This window comes from Myodes glareolus, chromosome 6 (assembly GCF_982192425.1).
Source record: "Myodes glareolus chromosome 6, mMyoGla1.1, whole genome shotgun sequence".
Lineage (NCBI taxonomy): Eukaryota > Metazoa > Chordata > Mammalia > Rodentia > Cricetidae > Myodes > Myodes glareolus.
This window is the reverse complement of record NC_142031.1, coordinates 39,978,004-39,997,586: the sequence shown is the minus strand read 5'-3', so window position 1 is coordinate 39,997,586 and position 19,583 is coordinate 39,978,004. Positions and strand designations below refer to the sequence as shown.

Here is a 19,583-nt window from a genome sequence, read left to right as displayed (position 1 = left end):
GCACAAATTTCTCCTACAATGATGATAAAATGAAAACCAACATAACAACCTATTTCCATCAGTCTACACAGCTAATGGGCAAAAACCACTCCGAAAGCTATCAAAGCAGCATAAAGGACAACACAATGAAGAATAGAGCTGGGGTATGATTTTTAAAGTTTTTTAAAGTATAGACTGTACAGAAAGAAGGAAAGTAGAAGTAAAGACATGACCAAAGAATTAAAACTGAAAGGACATGCAGAAGCACTCAGTTACAGGCAAAAATGAAGAAATAGAGAGGAATCTGAGAAAAATAGGAAATGGCACTTACTACATTCATGGCCGACTGAAAAAATTTATCTGAAAAGTAAAGTTTACAAGTTTGATTGCTATGGATGTAACCTTATTTTCATACTAAGTACATTACTATGCCACAGACACCTTGGCTTTTTCAAAATATTCAATCCAAATATTGTTACTCTGCTAAATAAACACTCCCGTCAACACAAGGCTTCTAATGGCACTCAGGCAAACCACCCATCACGAGCTAGAGGAATAGCACATGTAACTTCTGTACGTACCGTCATCCCGGTCCCGTGGGGAAAACGTTCTTCCCTCTAATTCCTGCATGATATCATAGATGATCAGGGATGGTGTTTTTATAGCATTAGCTGCAGAAAAGTAAGGCAAATGTTTTTGTTTGTTTTTTTATCAGGAGTTCACTTCCATAAGTAGAACCAACTTCATAGCCCCCAGTCATAAAAGTCTATTTGCTGCCTCCATCTTTAGCCTAAGACCTGGCAGAGCTGGGCAGCGCCAAAACCTGCTTAAAGAGACCAGTACAGCCCAGAACCCAAGTACTGGTAAAATCTCTAAGAATCACTATGCTCTGTTCTTATGTTCTACTTAGATTCTTCATCTTTTTCCTAAAAAGGTCAAATTTCTTGAGTGGGTGGTGTGGAGGGTCCTTCTGTCTATGTGTTGCTCTTATTGGTTAATGAATAAAGAAATGGCTTGGCCTAGAGCCTGGGAGGAGGAAGGCGGAGTTAGAGAGATGCCATGGAGCCGCAGCTGTAGCCAGACGTGCTGAAACTTTGCTGGTAGGCCACGACCTCGTGATGATATACAAATTAATAGAAATGGGCTAAATTCATATGTAAGAGTTAGCCAATATGAAGCTAGAGCTAATGGGCCAAGCAGTGATTTAATGAATACAGTTTCTTTGTGATTATTTCGGGGCTGAGGAGCCAGGAACGATCAAGCAGCCCCTCTCCCTCCAACAAGTGGGACAAATACCAACAGCTCCCAATCTCAAACCAACACACTTAACCAAATTATTTGGTGGTTTTTGTGTTCTTTTAAAGTAAAACCAGATAAGGAAGCCAAGAAAAAAATATCCAACTGCAGAATGGATTAGTGGATGGGGCAATTGGTAGAAGTCATATGAGCCAATCATGGCCATCCACGCTTTTAATTTCAACAGTGAAGTAGAAAGACCAGGAGTCAGGTTCACCTGAGCTACACAGCAAGTTCAAGACAATCTACGCTACACAGCAAAATAACTGGATTTTGGAAAAGCCAACCGAATAGGGCAAAAACTACACCTACTGGGGTGTGTAGGGGTTGCCTTTGCAAACACCACGGTCAGGAAAATGTCGATTCACAAGAAGCAAGAAGTCAGTCCAGTTCAACATAATTCAATAGCTGGTGCTAGTTCAAACTCTGAGAGTTTATTTTAATAAACCAGGTGGTTTATTTTAGGCATATTTATGCACAGCCCAATGTGGAAAAAGTTTCCTGGTGATAGTGAACTCAATCCGATGTGTACAGTAAAGCATGGCTATATCAAAACTATTGGAAAATGTAAGTGATACTGGGACTCTTCCATAATGATAGGATCTCTAGATTAACAAAGAAAGCAGGCTCAAGGTAAACAAAACAGACGAGAAGGGTCTGGGGTACTAAGTGTGGTCTGGCTATACAGGTAGTGCAGGTTACCAGGCTATTAACCCTATCTATTTCCGTCTTTTGGAGGGAAAACACGTTATCTCTCCACTTTAAGAGACAACCCCGTGTGTTCAACACCACTGTTTTCCCTAGTGATTCTTTGTGAGCACTACAACTTACATTCCTCCCACAGTATCACAAAAACACACAATTAGCCAGCAGAACCGACGAGAGAGGACTCAGCAGTGAATTCATATAGCAAAGACCAAGAAACACACCCTTGTTGACAAAAGTTTTTATTTTATTCATATATATCAGTGTTTTTCAACCTTCCTAATGTTGAGACCTTTTAATAGTTACTCATTTTGTGGTGATACCCCAACCATAAAATTATTTTAGTTGTTCTTTTTCATAACTGTGCAGGATATCTGATATGTGACCCCAAAAGGGATTACAATCCACAGGCTGAGAACCGCTGATATATGTGTATTGGTGTTCTAGGAGTCCAGAAGAAAATGCCAGCTGCCCAGAAGTTGGAAGTGAGTTTGTGGGTGCTAGGAGTGGAACATGGGTCCTCTGAAAGGTCAACAAGTTCTCTTAACCAATTAAACCAGGAGTTCTCAACTTGTGGGTTGTCAGATTACCCTTTCAGAGATCCTGTATATCAGATATTTATAATTCTTTACAGTAGCAAAGAAAATAATTTTATGGTTCAGGGTCATAACATGAGGAACTGTTTTAAAGAGTCACAGCAATAGGAAGGTTGAGAACCACTGGCTTAAGCCATCTCTGTGGCCCTCAAAATTCTATAGGTAGAAAAAATATAATCACATTGTGTACAAAAATAATTAAAAATGGGTTACAGACTAATGAAGGACATAATACTCAGAAATGCTACATAAAAACCAAAGGGATATCACTTTAAAACTATGGCATAGGCAAGAACTTTCTGAAAAGGAAATATACTTATTAATCTCAACATTAAGGTACAGAGATTAGGAATCACAGGTTCACCTGTGAGCTGCTTCTGGGGATTTTATGGTCTTTTCCTCCTGTCTCACCATTGACGGGGGGATTAGACACTTATTACGTGGTTTGGCTTCACACTGGTTCTGGAATCCAATTTAAATTCCCAAGGCTGGTAAAGACCTAACTCACTGAACCATCTGCCTTTTTGTAACAGGGTCTGTCTTGGGTGCTATGATAAAATGGAATGACAAGAGCAAAGTAAGGGTAAAATGGCTAGGCTGGATGGCCCTCAGGTGAAGAATCTGCCCATTCCTGCTAGGACTACAAGTATGAGCTACCACACTTGGGTTCTGGGATCAAACTCTATAGTTTTTCAATTGTGTAACAAACATTTTACTAACTAACCTATATTCCTAGGGTCTCTCACTCCCTTTTTCTGACACTCATATATGATATGCTGGCCCAACATCTATCCAATCTGCCTGCTTTGATTTTTCAAATTATTACAGACAAGTGACACCAGGGCTAGAATATATGATGGAGTTCTATTTAAGAGAAAAAGATTCAATTTGCAGGAAAACAGAATTGGAGATCACTCTATTAAGCAAAATAAGTCAGACAACTCTACATTCCTTTTTCACATAAAACCTAGATTACGCAGATGCTTCTGTTTATATATGACATGTGAAAGTAGAAGGGAACCACTGTGAGGAAGAATGGCAGGAGTGTAGATGGCAGAATAAGAGCGGGTAATTTGTGGGGCGGTAAGATGCCTGGGTGTTACATAAGGGTAACTGCTGCCGAGCCTGATGATGGAGTTTGATTCTTGGACCCCACAAAGAAAAAGAATGTAGTTGCTGAACCCTCATGTCACATTTTCTTTAATATCCTGAAACTACCCATATGTGACTACTAAGCTATTATACTGAGCATATGTGGAGCTGTGTCACTGTGCCTATCGAAAACCCCGGAATAAGCTTCCATGTGTGATTCATTTGGGAGCTGGGTGGTGGGGCCCCCAAAAGATAGAAGATCAAAGACCAAGGAACAAAGGAGAAAAAACAACCAACTCTAAGTACACTTTACAGTCCCTCTCCAGTTTGCATTTATGTCACAATCAAGGGTTCTACTCTAAAGATTAACCTTTTACACAAACTAAATGCTAATTTGTGAATTTTCTTTTCTTTTTGGGAAATAACTGTCTTAAAGGCCTCCAACTTTGATTCTTCTGCTTTGGCCTCCTAAGTGCTGGCACTAGGACTGCAGGTATCCAAACCACGCAGGGCTGAATTCTCTATTTTTAATTTTTTAAAATTTTTTTATGTGTATGCTTGTTGTTTGTTTTTCAAGACAGGGTTTCACTATGTAGACTAGGCTGGCATTGAACTCACAGAGATCCACCTGCCGCTGCCTCATAAGTGTTGGATTAAAGGCGTGCACCACCATGCCCAGTTGTGTATGGAGTTTTGTTTGTATATATACTTATGCCTGCCTGGAGCCCTTGGAGGTCAGAAGAAGCACTGAATCCCGAGGATTGGAATTAGAGATGATTGTGAGGCACCATGTGGATGGATGCTGGGATGCTCTCAAAGAACAGTGCTCTTAGCCACCGAGCCATCTTTCCTTTCCAGCCTCTCTTCTTAATTCATATAAGAAGCAAGTACTACAACAATTACATAAACTCAAAAGAAATGACTTTCATATAAATCAAAATAATGTAAAGTTATACATACCTCGCTGATAAAAGAGATGAATAATATGATGGTATGTTGCAAGTGAGGGTTCTCAAATTACCAAGTAGATAGAAAAAAAGAGAAATAAATAATAAGTTATCTAAAATAAAGTTGAAGCACAGTGGTAACAGTTAAACAAAAGATATTTCTATTCCTTTGAAGACATTCTTAGCTTGTCTCACAAAAAGGTGAAGTCACCCTAAAGACAACACTTTATTATCCATACGAGCGATTTATTACTGACAACAGCAAAGCACCACGAAGTCAATCAATGCCCAACTAATCTTAAACTAAGCAATTACTGAAGCATCTACAATATAGTAGCACATAATTTGAGTTAGAAGACCTAATTATGCTAGAAAAACATCCTAAAATTTAAAACTGGCTAACAAAGTCATCAATTCCCTTTAAAATCAAGAGAACTACAAAGTCTTTCAAATGTTAAAGTAACATTGTATTACTGTAAAAATAGGAAACAGAAGTCATCACTTGGTATGCAGGACCCCTCGGTATCCAGGACCCCGGATGCCCGGCTGTGCAGATGTTCACATAAAATGGTGACGTATTTGTGTGTGACTCACACACATCCTGATGTGTACGTCAAAGCATTTCTAGATCCCCAGCAACATCTGCTATGCCACAAATGTTATGCAAACACTTCTTATATTGTTTAGGAATGTTCAAAAACCAGTACATATGTATACACAATGATTTTATCAGACATTTTTATCTGGAGTTGAATACCAAGACAGAAAGGAGCAACTGCACATGAAATTACATAGTCATAAGGAAACCCTAACAGGAAAGTAATGGTAAAGGTAAAGACACTTTCTGCTTTTATGGTTGAGACCAGAGGCCAGCTCACCTCATCTTCAGTGAGGACCCAGGATGTACCCTTACCTATTCCAATGTATTTCATTTCACGTAATGTCTGTAAGGCTGGCAGCCTTCCAAGCAAGTAAAACTTCCGGAGACCCTTCAGCACGGCATTGAAAGTCTGCAGGTTCGGTTTCACTTTCTGTGCAACCATATGTTTCAGCAGATCCTGGGCAAATCCAAAACAGGAAAAATTTTTTACTCTAGCATAATCTGCCAAAGCACCGAGAATTTAATTCTGTGGCTACATATGAAACAAATTAATAATTATACTCCTAATTTAATAATTATCTGCTTTAAAAAACAAACAGCTTGGTTTGGTAGTCCACATCTTTAATCCTAGCACTTGAGATTCAGAGGCAAGGGATCTCTAAGTTCAAAGCCAGCCTGGCTTACATATCAAGCTCCAGGCTAGTAAGGGCAGGCTAGTGATACCCTTTCTGAAAGAAAACTAGCAAACCCAAAAACTGACAAAGAACTGCCTGCCAGGGATCTCATCTTCTAGAAAGTCTCTGAACAATGTCATAGGCCAACATGTCTGCCTCTCCAAATCCTATCACGCACCACAAGGGATCTGCAGTCTTCCACCAAACTGAGACTAAAATGAAATGGTATATAAAAACACATTCTATTTCTACGTTTTGACAAAATCTCTCCAGTGATTTCACTTTCACTTCCCTGGATAGAATTCTACAACAGGTATGTACCTTTGCACCTAACAATAAATCAATTAGACATTAAGTGCCCCAACTCTTCCTGCACCCTATCTATTGTAGTCATTGACAATTCAGTATTCCTTCCCACAACAGAGAGGCCTATGGAGTCAGAGATCAATCAGTATCCTCCTCTAAACCCACAATAGAGAGGCTTCTTAAGCAAGGGACCAGCACAGAAACGCTAAATTAGTATTTCTTAGTCAAAGGAACAAGAAGACAATGAAGGTGTTTCCTTACCAATATGCTATTCCATTTGTCCTCAAATTTCTCATCAGGCAAAAACATCTTAGCTTCAATCAATGCATTGAAGGTGTATACATCAGCTGTAAAACAAAGTACCTTAACAAAACTTGAGGTTGGAAATTTACTTCAAAACAGCTGAAGTGAACCAGATCTCTAATCCCATCTTAATCACTAGTGTGGCAACAAAAGTCAAACAACTCCCCAAACAACTGTGGGTCAATGACCAAAACAAAATTCAAAGATCCCACCGATTCTTTTTAGAGTATTGTTTCTCAACCTGCAGGTGCATATCAGATATCCAATATTTACATTAGGACTCACAACAGTAGCAAAATTATAGTTATGAAGTAGCAATAAAATAATTCTATGGTTGGAGTGTCACAACAACATAAGGAACTGTATTAAGGGGTCACAGTATTAGGAAGGTTGAGAACCACAGCCTTAGAGGAAGACACAGCTAGAAGGAGGTCCCAAACTCACCACGAAGTCTGTTATTTAATAACTCAGTATACAAGTTCAATGCCCGTGCATAAGCTCGGTGCTGAAGAGAGAAAAATAACACCATCAAAATCGCACTAAACAGGAGCCTCCAATTCCCAGGCATTTCCCAACCATGTTAGCATAAGGGTGGAAAAGAATCACCAACTCAATAGACCTTTCAAGATGAAAATAATAATGTAAGGTACCTTTACCATCCCTCGGATCATTGTGCAGTAGGAGTGTGCATTCTTCTCTGGCATTAGAGCAAAGATTCTCTCAGCATTGTTTTGTGTTCTAGAAACAACAGAATGAACGTGAACCAGAGGCATTGGGAAAACTAGTAGTAACTGCCACCATTTTCTTCATAACATTTCTACCACCCAGAGGAGTGTGACAGAATTATCTCAAAAAATGGAGGGTCAAAGGTCTGCAGTTGTACCATAGCTAATGGTCCCCGGGTAAAGAAAAACTCCGCAGACAAGATACACAGTTCAGGATCTATTCCCCACCCCACTTCTTGTCTTCTGATATAGAATTCCCAAGGCAAGCATGACTCGAATGTGAACGATTTTGCACCTCCACTAGAGGAAAAGAAAATGATGCACTTTATATACATTTTCCTGTATACTCAACTTTATATTTCCTAATATAAAGAAACTGGACAGAACCACAATATAAGCCAAGATCTTTCTACAAAGTCCATGTGCGTGTCATCTGCTTCAATGTGTGTCACGTGTGCTAGTGCCCACAGGTCAGACCGCCCAGAGCTGGGACTACAGGTGCTGGGAATGGAACTCAAACCACCTTAGAGAACAGGAAATGCTCTATGGAGCCATCTCTCCAGATCTCAATTTCTGGTATTAACAGTAGCCGTTCTTCTCTATACACCCACACAGAATACTTTTGTATGGTGGCAGGAGTTAACACTCTTACAAGTCTAAGCCAGAAGTGATGTTGTACACTTGTTATACCAGGCCTTGGGAGCAGAAGCAGGGATGGTCTGTGTTTGAGGATAGCCTGGGCTATGTAGGTAGAATCCTGAATATAACAATAATAGCCAGGTGAAGTGGCACACACTTTTAATCCTAGCATTCAAGAGACATAAGGATCTCTGAGTTAAGGTTAGCCTGCTCTAAATAGCGAGCTCCAGGACAGCCAAAAACTGCAGAGAAACCCCGACACACACAGAAAAGACAAAAGGTCTAAAATATAAAGAGAGATTGTAGAATACATCTGTAAAATGAAGGGGAAAAATCTGTTTAGAACATTTCAGGATTGCAACTCAGGACAATGTGAAGTACTTTTCAAGTACTGTCAAATCCCCAAAATATAAGATTCTCAATGAGTAACATACTTCCAAGGAATAGTCTTCATCTTGGATGTCTGATTACTTTCCTCTGTAGCCTCTTCCTAGAATGGATGAAATAAAAGGTAAAGACAATATTTGCTAGCGGACTACTTAAAAAAAAATCAGAAAAGTAAAGAAAATTTAGAAAACTAAGGGAAATAAATCAGCAAAAGGCAACGAGAAATGCAAGAAAATGCTCCCACCCACAGTGAATTCCTTCAGTGTGAAGAACCAGTGAACACTGAGGAAAGCAAGGCCAGCTCTTAAATAAGAGATCATTTAGAGATAGGACAAAGACAATACCCTCTGTGGCCTGCCTAGGGCTAAAGAGCAGTGTAATCTGCTTCTATAGAACCCAACACTGGTTTGACTCAGAAAAATACTGCACACATGGGGTGAAAGCAAGAGATACCGACATTAACATCTAATACTAGACCTTTACAACTAGAAATTCTGTCCTTACATATAAACCAAGTGTCAGGGATGAGGCAGACAAAGAGGCCTGACTGGCATTTGCAGAAGCCAGGATTAGCTCTGTAGGCAGCCAGCTATTTCAGGAGAAAGGCTGGAAATAAGGGGGCCAGTCTGGCAGGGCTCAGAAGACGCTTTTCAAGGCCACAGGTATGACTTACTCACTGCCTGAGCACTTTACAACAGTAGTTACTATGTAGGGAAGTTACCCACAATTAGTGGACAAAGAACAGAAGCAGTCCATAATATTACAAAAACACTTCGAAAATATTTTTATCGTCTGCAAATAAAAAAATGTTTCTTAGAAATATAACAAAGATTGAACCCCTTATCCAAAAGAGCGTATAGACCAAACATGAAATTTATCCTCCAAACACATATAACATGAAGAAGTTTTGAAAGAATGAAATCATATAAGGCCAGGTGTAGAAGTTCCCATTCAGTAGATAGTCAAAAAGTTCATATTTTGGAGCGCTTCAGTTATAAAATTTGGATTGGGAATTTTTAATTATGGATGCTCAGTAACCTCTTACTTCCAGGATGAATCATTCAATACCATCAGGGCTATCCTGATAGCTCAACATCTTCACCATATCACCTGCTATTAGCTATCTACACTGTTTTCAGGATCTTTGCACCTACAGGCATAAATCCATACCAGTTTAGGAAAACATTTCATACACACTTCTATATACCAGACACAAAGGATCCTTTGAAATCTATTTCTAGAAATAAGACCCTCAAGCTTTGACAGTGACCACTCCATCTACAGGCAACACTTGGCCTAAGCCCACCAAGCTCCCTACTCTGCCCACATCTGTATAAATTTTAAAAAATACTGTGTTCAGTATGGACCTGCAAATGCTATAGCACACACAGGAGATCACAGGACAACTCTGAGGAGTTGTTTCTTTCGTAGTATCTTTACAATGGCTCCAAATACCAAACTCGGGGTTCTCAGGCTTGTGTAGTAGTACCTGTACCTTGACAAAACACAGAATCTTTCCGTGATCATTACTCAGCACAATGTCACCATAGTGACAAAGGACTGGATCATATGTTTCTAATCAAAATTTTGCCTGAGTATATAGTACATGAAGACAAACTATGGCTAAGTAAAATAAAATTAAAGTAATTATTTCATTAAGAAAACACAAATCAAAACTAAACTGAGATTCTACCTCACCTTAGTCACAAATGTTGGTGAGGCTGCAGGATAAAAGGAATCCTTAAATATTCACGGCTGGTGGGAACACAAAACTAGTGACGCTGCTATGGAAATCAGCAGGTTTCCTCAAAACAGCACCCAATCCAGCTATGCCATTCCACAATTGCATGTATATGCCCGAAAAACGACATACTGTAAAGTATACCTGCACACTTATACTTACTATGGCCCTATTTACAATAGCTGAACTGTAGCACTGGCTATGCTGGGCTTCACTCACCATGTAGAACAGGCTGGCCTCAAACGCAGAGATCTACCAGCCTCTGCCTCTATGCTGAGATTAAAGGTGTGTGCCACCACACCCAGCTATGTGTAGCTAGAGCTAACGGTGGTGCCTGCAACCCAGGTACTTAGGAGGCTGATGCATGCAGTATATGAACTGCAGTCCAAAAGAGCAGTGATGGCGCACACCTTTAATCCCAGCACTCAGGAGGCAGAGACAGGTCTATCTCTGTGAGTTCGGGTCTACAGAGTTTCAGGACAGGTTCCAAAAACTTACAGAGAAACTCTGTCTCAAAAAACACACAAAAAAGAGAGCAGTCCAAGCACATCAGCAAGATTCTTATCTCAAAAACAAACAAACAAACAAACAAACAAAATGAGGGGGAGGTGCTGGAGAACGGGTTCCATGACTCAGTACTTATCTAGTATGTGTAGGGCCCTAGGTTCACCTCCCCCAGAAATGTGTGGTACATATTCAACCATAAAGATCAAAATTATGTCATTTGTAGAAAAATGGGTAGAGCTAGAGATTATATAGTCAGAAAAGCAGACGTTGCTTGTTTTTTCTCATACGAACAAAGTAGAAGGGGAGCTATTTGGGAAAATGAAAGAGACCACTGGGAAAGGTGAGAAGGTAAGGGGGAGGGAGCATTATTAAAATACAGTGTATATACCGATGAAATGTCATAATAAAATACATTATTTTGTATAATATACACTGATTAAAAATGAGTAAAAAAATCAATGTTCGTATGTGCCTTCCTTCATCAGTCACTGCTTATTGAAGGCTATTTTGCCCTCTCAGTATAGATCCTTTACTATTCTGACACATGGCACAGAACCCTGGCCCATTTTGAGAAAGCATTATTTTAGAAATAAAAAGCCAAGTCTTTTCTTTTCTTTTCTTTTTTTTTTACCAAGTTTTCTGTATGCTCAGTTTGTTGAAATGGATAGTCAGCTGGGGGCTCTTGGTCACCATAGTAGCACAATAAATCCAAGAGACTATTAGTTGTTTCAAGAGAGACTGTGGTTCCTGTGGTTAGGAGAAAAAAAAAGAGAAAAAAACCTTCAAACATCCAAGAACCAAAGCAAGCCTGTTAGATAAAATTCTTCATTTTTTTCTATTCATGGCGGCTTATTTGGCTACATACTTAATCCCTACTACCACGTTACCAATTAACCAATATAATCCATGTTGGCTTTCTGGTGACTCTGTTCCACTGTCCCCCTGCAAACTGTATGTAAGATGCTGTTTCCTAATAAACTTGTTTGCCATAAGACACACTTGTGTGAGACCTTTTGACCCCAGTTTTGGTATCTTCTGCTTTCTGATCCCTTGGCCTTTCCTCTCTGGAACCGGTCACTGAAGAACGACCTATAGGTCCAGGTCAATTTCCACTTAATTCCCTTAGAGATCCACTGAATATACACAATTATCTCAACTGGATTCAGGCCCTCAGTAAAACTGCATAATGGACAATCAATCATCTTAAAAACAAACAACTCATTTAACTCCCTCAAAAATCCACAACAAAACCCACTAAAACCTGACTGCTCAAAATGACTCCCATGTCAGCACTTATTTTATAGACAAAGTACAAAGGAAAGAAAAGAGGGGTCTGGAGAGATAGCTCAGCAGCCTGGAGCATTTTTGGTCTTGCAGAGGACCTGAACTTTGACCCCCACATGGTGGACCACAAGCATCCATGACTTCAGTTCCAAGGGAGTCAGCAGTCTTTTCTGACCTCCACAAATAGCAGGGAAGCACATGACAGACATACTTACATATATGCAGGAAAAACACCCATACACACAAAAATATAATTTTTTTTCAAAAAGAAGTATTTTTTTAAAAGGTTAAAGGCCCAATTTATTAAGCTTGGTATAATTGCCCAGACCTACAACCCAGCATTCTAGACAGAGGCAGAAGGAGTTCTAGGTCATCCTTGCCTACAAAGTGTTTAAGGCCAGTTTAAGCCACATGACACCCTGCTTCATAAACCCCAAAAGAATTTCCTGAGGGGCTGCACACACCTATACCACTATCCCTGAGGAGTGCAATCCAGATTCCTACCAAGCACTGCTCACACTCAGAAAGCAGAAAAACCTCACCAACATACTATCTATTGTCGCCCTTCAGGTGTGTGTCAGACACTATAGAAAGCCACCTAAATTCCTGAAGAAGGGTATGAGAAAATGTTTTGGGTTCAAATCGTATTCTCAATGACTTCCCATGCTTTCATTTCTTCTATTCTAATTCATTAAACAGCATTCTAGACTCCTAAAATTTAATGATAATGGTTGCCTCTGAGGTGGCCACATGTACATTCGCTGTAGCTTACCAGCCACAATATCTAGAATTGTGTTTCCTATAAAGTTCTTCAGATCTAGCCAGGCAATAGTAGTGCATGCCTTTTATCCCAGCACTCATGGAAGCAGATGCAGGCAGATCTCTGTGAGTTCATGGCCAGTCTGGTCTACAGAGTGAGTTTCAGAATAGTCAGAGACACAGAGAAAACTTATCTCAAAAAACCAAGAGTTCTCCATATCTAATTCAAAGCAAAACATGATGTTTGACATTTGGAAACATTACATGGCCTTTATCTAGGTTACTAAGTGAGGCAGAATCACATCAATGTCCAAGTCTCTGATCCCAGTTGAACAATCTTTCTTTTAAAATACTACTCTGGGGCTGAAGAGATGGCTCAGCAGTTAAGAGCACTCACTGCTCTTCCACAGGACTTGGCTTGATTCCCAGGACCCAAAATGGTGGCAAAATAACCACCTGTAACTCCAGTTATTGAGGATCTGATGCCCTCTCTGGTCTCCTCAGGCACCAGGCCCATATATGACGCAGATATACATGTAAACAAAACTCACACAAAAACTAAAATATTTCTGTTTTTTTTTTTTTTCAAGACAGGATTTCTCTGTGTAGCCCTGGCTGTCCTGCCCCTGCCTCCCAAGTGCTGGGATTAAAGGCGTGTGCTACCACCACTCAGCATATTTCTAATTTATTTGGCCATGCTTTCTCACACCTAATGTTAAAAAAAAAAGGAGGCCAAGGAATAATCATCAACATGTACTTTCTTTACCAGTGCACAGGATGAAAACAAAAGATGAGCCTTCAGTTCTGCTTCACTTATAGCTTCAGTAGGAAACTGGAGCAGAAAATGAATTATGTATATTACACCACTTAAAACAGAAACAACACCATCAAGCAAAGTAAACACATTAGTTATTTATACTTAACACTACTTGGATCCTATCAAATGGCCCCGTGTTGCAAGAGGAGCTCTGACTGAGGGGAGTCACCTGCTTGTAAGAGTTGATCAAATAGGTCCACAGAAGCCTTGACTTTCCTGAGTCTGATCCGTTCCTTCAGGGCAGCTTCACTCACATCTTCAATTTGAGGCTCAAAGGACTCCGGCATCAAGCACTAGAAAATAAGATGAATGAATGATGACAAATAGACAAAGGAAGTAGGTTAACAGTAGGATGGGGCTATTAGCATCAACACACCAAAAAATTCATGGCTCTAGTTCCTGTTTTCCTTACTACATACCACTTACATCTGAATATTGAAATAAAATATACAGATAAGAACAAGAAGCTGCATGGGTGGTGGTGCATGCCTTTAATCTAACCCCAGTACTGCAGGGGCAGAGGCAGGCAGACCTCTGTGCTCTGTGAATTTGAGGTCAGCCTGATCTACAGAGCAAGTTCCAGGACAGTCCAGGCTACACAGAGAAATCCTGTCTTGAAAAACCAAAATCAAAACAAACAAATGAACAAGAAAGGCCAATAAACTTCAACCTGAACAGAGAAGACTACTTATCTCCTGATTTTATAAAAATTTTAAAATATTCAATCATAAATATCCAATCCATACTTTGAAGACCCCAAGGGTCTCAACCCCAGGTTGAAGCTGAATACTTTGGATCCAGTAAAAAACAAACAAACAAACAAACAAACAAACAAAACTGCTTCCAAAACAAAACAATGAAACATAAAGCCAGGCATGGTAGAACACATCTTTAAACCCAGCACCCTGCAAGGAGAGGCAAGTGGATTTCTTCTGAGTTCCAGGCCAACCAGGGTACTAGGTGAGAGCTTGTCTTGAAATTAGAGAAAAGACAAATAACAATAATACCTCCCGCCCGTGTCTTAGCTGGGGCTCCTATTGCTGTGACAAACACCATGAACATAAAGCAAGTTAGGCAAAGGGTCCATTTGGGTTACACTTTTATGTTGCTGCTCACCACTGAAGGAAGTCAGGACAAGAACTCAAACAGGATAGGATCCTGGAGGCAGAAGTTAATGCAGAGGCCATGGAGAGGAGCTGCGTACTGGCTTGCCTCACATGACTTGCTCACCCTGCTTTTTTATAGAACTCAGGACCACAGTCCAGGAATGGCACCACCCTCCATGGGCTGAGCCCTACCCCACTGATCACTAATTGAGAAAATGCCACACATCTCATGGAGGCATTTCCTCAACTGAGGTTCCTTCCTCTCTCATGATTCTACCTTGTGTCAAGTTGACACACAAAGCCAGCTAGTACACCCCAAACCCAAACCTTTTTGCTTCATCTTGGTTAAAGTCACCAGAGCATATGAGTTTCTAAAAGCCAAAACTGTTGCCTGGAGTTTGCTTTTCCTCTGAACACTCAATACCACCAAGGTATCTTTCACTAATTTTTCAAATATATTTGGAGTATGTACCACTTTACTCCAGGTACTAGACTAGGCATTAGGGATTCTGACATTTTATCAGGGGTAGGGGGAATTCTCTTCCATCAAAGTACTTATAAGGCATTAGAGTCAGTAATGACAGTTAATGCTATCAACTTGACAGAATCAATAAAAGTCAAGTTTCTGGGGGAGGGATTTTCTAGGTCAAGTTCTTGTGGAGGGAAAACCCATTCTGAATGTGGGCAGCATCATTCTATACAAGATATGGATTGCATATAAAGAGAAAATGAGCTAACTACTGGGACACGAGGCTTCTGCTCCCTGCTTGCAGTTCCAGTGTGACCACCTGCCTGCTGCTCCTGCTGCAACACTGACCCTACACAATGGGTTATAATTTCCTTTAACGCTAAGCTAGAGCAACCCTTTCCTTCATTTAAGTTGCTTCCTGTCATGTATTTTGTCACAACAGGAAAAGCAACCTATACAGGGGTCTAAGTAGTGGCAGGGAGCTTACACGAGGCCATGCATTCCGTCATTAACACACACACACCCCAACAGCAAAATAAAACAAACTAAAAACCAGAGATAGAAACAGCTCATTCTAGTACAATGTGCTATGGCACTATCTCCAAGGCAGAGAGCCCTGCAAGGCTTCCAGTGACAGTGACCCCAAAGCCAAGCACAGGAACACCGTCAGCCAAGAACTTAAAGGGAGAGAGGTAAGCCAACAGATGACCAGTCCACAACTGCCATCGCTCTATATCAGGGTTTTAATCTTTACCACATAACCGTGTTGGCGTGCTGGCCAGTCACCAGAAGTGACTGAAGGAAGAAGGCCAGGTCTGGGTGTGAGTTTGGGAAACAAAATGGAAAAGCGAGTGGCTGTAAGCAAGACGTGAGGCTGGCATTGTCACGACTCTGGGAGGAAAGGATGCACTTATTTTGCTCACTCTTGTACAGAAGAGACCGACTGCAGTGGCAGACACTGTAACATTGCACACTACAGAACAAGGGAGAGTCACAACCACAGTCTCAAGACCCAAGAAGAGGAACCTGGTTAAGATACATGGCAATGTCTTCGGAGTGCAAGGATGACCAAAACAGCAAGTGCAGACTGTAAAAACAGAAAAAGGAGCAGAGACCTCATACAGATAAACATTTATAAGGAAATGTAGGAAGCCACTAGAGACCCTGAAAAGGAATGGTCACAGAGGAAAAGTCTCAGGAGTAGCATTAGGAATCACACAAGAAGAATTTTAAAAGCTTAGCAAATGTTCTCACTCCAGCATCCAAGGCACTAAAATGGCTAAATCAGCTATGGAAGTGTGATTTAATTTGCATTCATATAGTATGTAAAACACACAATCACTCCTTACCGGTATATGAGGCTCAGCTACATCCTTTTGGAAATATTTGGGATGTGAATTAATAATAAACTTTGCTGCATTCTCCCCAGACTTCTTTGCCAATAAAAATGAACGCTATATGGGGGGGGGAGATTTAAATACAAATTAGCACTTACACAAAATTTAGACTTAAGCAAAGCTTCACTCTCAACAAAAATTACTCCCTTTCCCCCCAGAAAAAAAAAAATGCAATAATACTAGAAGTTCCAATTACAAAGCAAGTTACAGTACACCACATAGCTCACTTCTGAGTATGACAATTTCAGGTCACGTTTTATACACAGCACAGCCTACACTACCCACCCACCTCCCACACACATACATACACGTACACAAATGGTTTGCTTATGTGTTAGTTATGACCTTAATAAAAGAAAAATTACAACCAAAACATTCTCCAGAGATAATACTTAAATACTTTTTTGATAAAAGATTTGTCAGCATGTATCAGCTTTTCAAGGTTTATTTCATTTTAATAATTCAACTATTTACATACTGTTACACAAATTAGTAAGGGTCTTGAAAGTATTTCAAAAGTTTCATAACAGCACTCACCGACTCCACAGTAGAGGTTGGGATGAGGTAAGGGTCATCTTGATAAACATAAGGTACAGCTGTGGGGTCCTGTGGAAATGCACAGCTTTTTAGATTTTCATTCAAACTCTCTAAGCTTTATTGATGATCACAAATTCTGTAATATATGAAACATATATGCAGGAATATGTATGGTCATATGTCTGCATATATAGAAAGAATACAACACGTCAAAAGATTTTCCCCAAATTATGTACAACTTAAAACAAGTAAGTACAAATCCCCATGGCTCCATCCTACGAGATTTTCTCTTCTCTTGGTAATAGGGATTGAACCCAGAGCTTAACAGAATTAGCATTTAGGCACTGTGTTAATCCCTCCACCTTATTTCTTAGGAGTTCAGTCTGTTGTCAGTTAGGACTATCACAGTTTTAAATGCTAGTTAAGGACTCCCTGAATTAACTAGTCCCTTGACAGTGTCCTGTAATAAGATTTCCTTCACAGCACAGCCACTATGCATCCATATGCATATTCCCTGAAGAGTTCCTTCTTACCAGGTAGTAGTGTACACTTTTAATCGCAGTACTGGTGGGAGACGGGGGACGGGTTGAGTTTGAGGCTAGCCTGGTCTACAGAGCAAGTTCCAGGACAGCCAAGGCTACAAAGAAACTGTCTTGAAAAAAACAAAAGTAAAAGAGAGTTCCTCTTCCAGGGGCTGGGAAATGGCCAAGTAGTTACAGCACCTGCCATGTAAGTATGAACCACAGAACTTTTAAGTACTGGATGGTTGAGCTAGTCCTCCTATAATTCTAGTGTTCAGAACACAGAGACAAGGAATTCCCAGAATACTGGATAGCTAAACCAACCTTTATAGGCAAGCTCTTGGTTCAATTGAGACCCTGCCCCAACTAATCAGGTGGACAGTGACTGAGCAGTTCATTAGTCTGTAAATAAGCATCTGAAATGCTATTTAGAACTGTGTGTGTGCCTTTTGGAGGCCTAAGGAGCTACGGAACTCCAGCCTCTGTCTCCCAAGTTCTGGGATCAAAGGCATGTACCACCACACCTGATATAAGATCTGTATTTTGACCAGTGTATCATCACCAGCAGGAAGGACCCAAGTCCCAGAGTCAGAACTAAGACAACATCTCTGCTTGGTTATCAAATCCCTCAGAAACAAGCAACTATTTTTTAATTAATTAATTTTATTTCATTCCTTTTTAGAAACAAGCATGTCAAACAGCTTTTCCAATAACTTAAAAATTACTGATAAATAGGCATGACAGTATAAGTCCTTAAAAATTCTAACACTCTGGGGCTGGAGAGACGGCTCAGTGGTTAAGAGCACAGACTGCTCTTGCAGAGGACCCAGGTTCAATTCCCAACACCCACATGGTGGGTGGCTCACAAGCAGCTGTAACTCCAGTTCCAGAGCATTTGACATCCTCATACAAACATACATGCAGGCAAAACACCAATGCTCATAAAATAAAAATAAATAAATTTGGGGGCTGGAGAGATGGCTCAAATGTTAAGAGCACTGACCACAGTTCAATTCCCAGCAACCACATGGCGGCTCACAACTATCTATAATGAGATCTGATGCCCTCTTCTGGCATGCAGGCGTACATGCAGACAGAACACTGTAAACATAACAAAGAAAATCTTAACACCTGGGAAGCAGAGGCAGGAAGAGGATCTCTGTAATCGTGAGTCCACCCAGCTCTACATACCAAGTTCCAGTACAGCAAGGACTACAGGAAGACTGTCTCTCAAAACAAGACAAAACAAGCAATTATCATATGCTGTAGAAACACTCCACGAGCATTACATCCTAGCCAGACTTGGGCTGGTCACTTCACAAACCTGCATTCCCATTTTCCAAAAGGAGGGATTGGGTTAGATTGTAAAAAAATTTTCCAGATACACTATAGTTTAATTCTGAATAAAGAGCTATAACACTTAATGTGTTATTAATCAAAAAATCCTACTTACCCTGTTCACTGTGGTTGCAAGTGCCTGAAGAACAGCCACTTTATCCCTAGAATAAACCACAAGTCAGCCATTATCAAGACTACTCACACTCACAAAGCGAGCAAGCCGCTCAGAGGACTTGGCCATAAGACAAGTCCTTACCCAGAGTCAGGGTTTACTCCTCAAAACCACCAGAACAGAAGCAGGTATGACTGCAAATCCTTAATCTCAGGGACAGGGAGGCAGAGGCTGGAGGAAGGCTGGAGACTCTTGGCTCCAGAGCTGAACTCTAACTCAATAATCAGTGCTAGAGGATGGGGCTTAGAGTCCTATGAGGTCGACCCTCAGCACCAAGAGTCTGGTTCTTTTGATTGGCACACATGCCTCCTTCCCTTTGCTTCCTTCATATGCTTTCTGACCTGTCCCTAATACCATTACCCAGGGCTAGCAATTCCCTCTCCTGCCTCATAAATCTATCTTGTGACTTCCTCATGTATTCGTAGAGAAGCTCTCTAGATTTCTGCCTTTAACTAGCCAAAGTACTGGCTCTGAACTCTGACCTGAAGAACTAAAGCAAAGCCTCTAGCATCCTTACTGAATCCCACAGGACTGAGGCGCCTCTTTATCTAAATCTAACGGTAAGAGTGATAGGCAAGGCAAAAATGAGGATATCACATACCTCTGTCCCTCCCTGAGTACCCCAGAGAACTTCATGTTGGGAGAAGAAAAATGCTGAAGTCTGAGGCTAGCCAAAGAAGGAATT

General features: G+C 40.6%; 1 protein-coding gene across 2 annotated transcripts in view; it reads right to left on the bottom strand.

Annotated features, from left to right (window-relative positions):
• Ptcd3 (pentatricopeptide repeat domain 3) overlaps nt 1-19,583 on the bottom strand; it is a 31,413-nt gene that overhangs the window by 6,820 nt on the left and 5,010 nt on the right. For both annotated transcript variants that reach the window (XM_048421946.3, XM_085690706.2), the window contains exons 4-16: nt 18,842-18,887; nt 16,868-16,936; nt 16,283-16,387; nt 13,528-13,651; nt 11,130-11,245; nt 8,298-8,353; nt 7,150-7,237; nt 6,944-7,004; nt 6,458-6,543; nt 5,529-5,673; nt 4,629-4,679; nt 561-650; nt 311-339 (exon numbers count right to left, since the gene is read on the bottom strand). In XM_048421946.3, the coding sequence (XP_048277903.3) occupies nt 311-339; nt 561-650; nt 4,629-4,679; nt 5,529-5,673; nt 6,458-6,543; nt 6,944-7,004; nt 7,150-7,237; nt 8,298-8,353; nt 11,130-11,245; nt 13,528-13,651; nt 16,283-16,387; nt 16,868-16,936; nt 18,842-18,887 (1,066 nt within the window). The remainder of the gene's footprint in view (nt 1-310; nt 340-560; nt 651-4,628; nt 4,680-5,528; nt 5,674-6,457; nt 6,544-6,943; nt 7,005-7,149; nt 7,238-8,297; nt 8,354-11,129; nt 11,246-13,527; nt 13,652-16,282; nt 16,388-16,867; nt 16,937-18,841; nt 18,888-19,583) is intronic.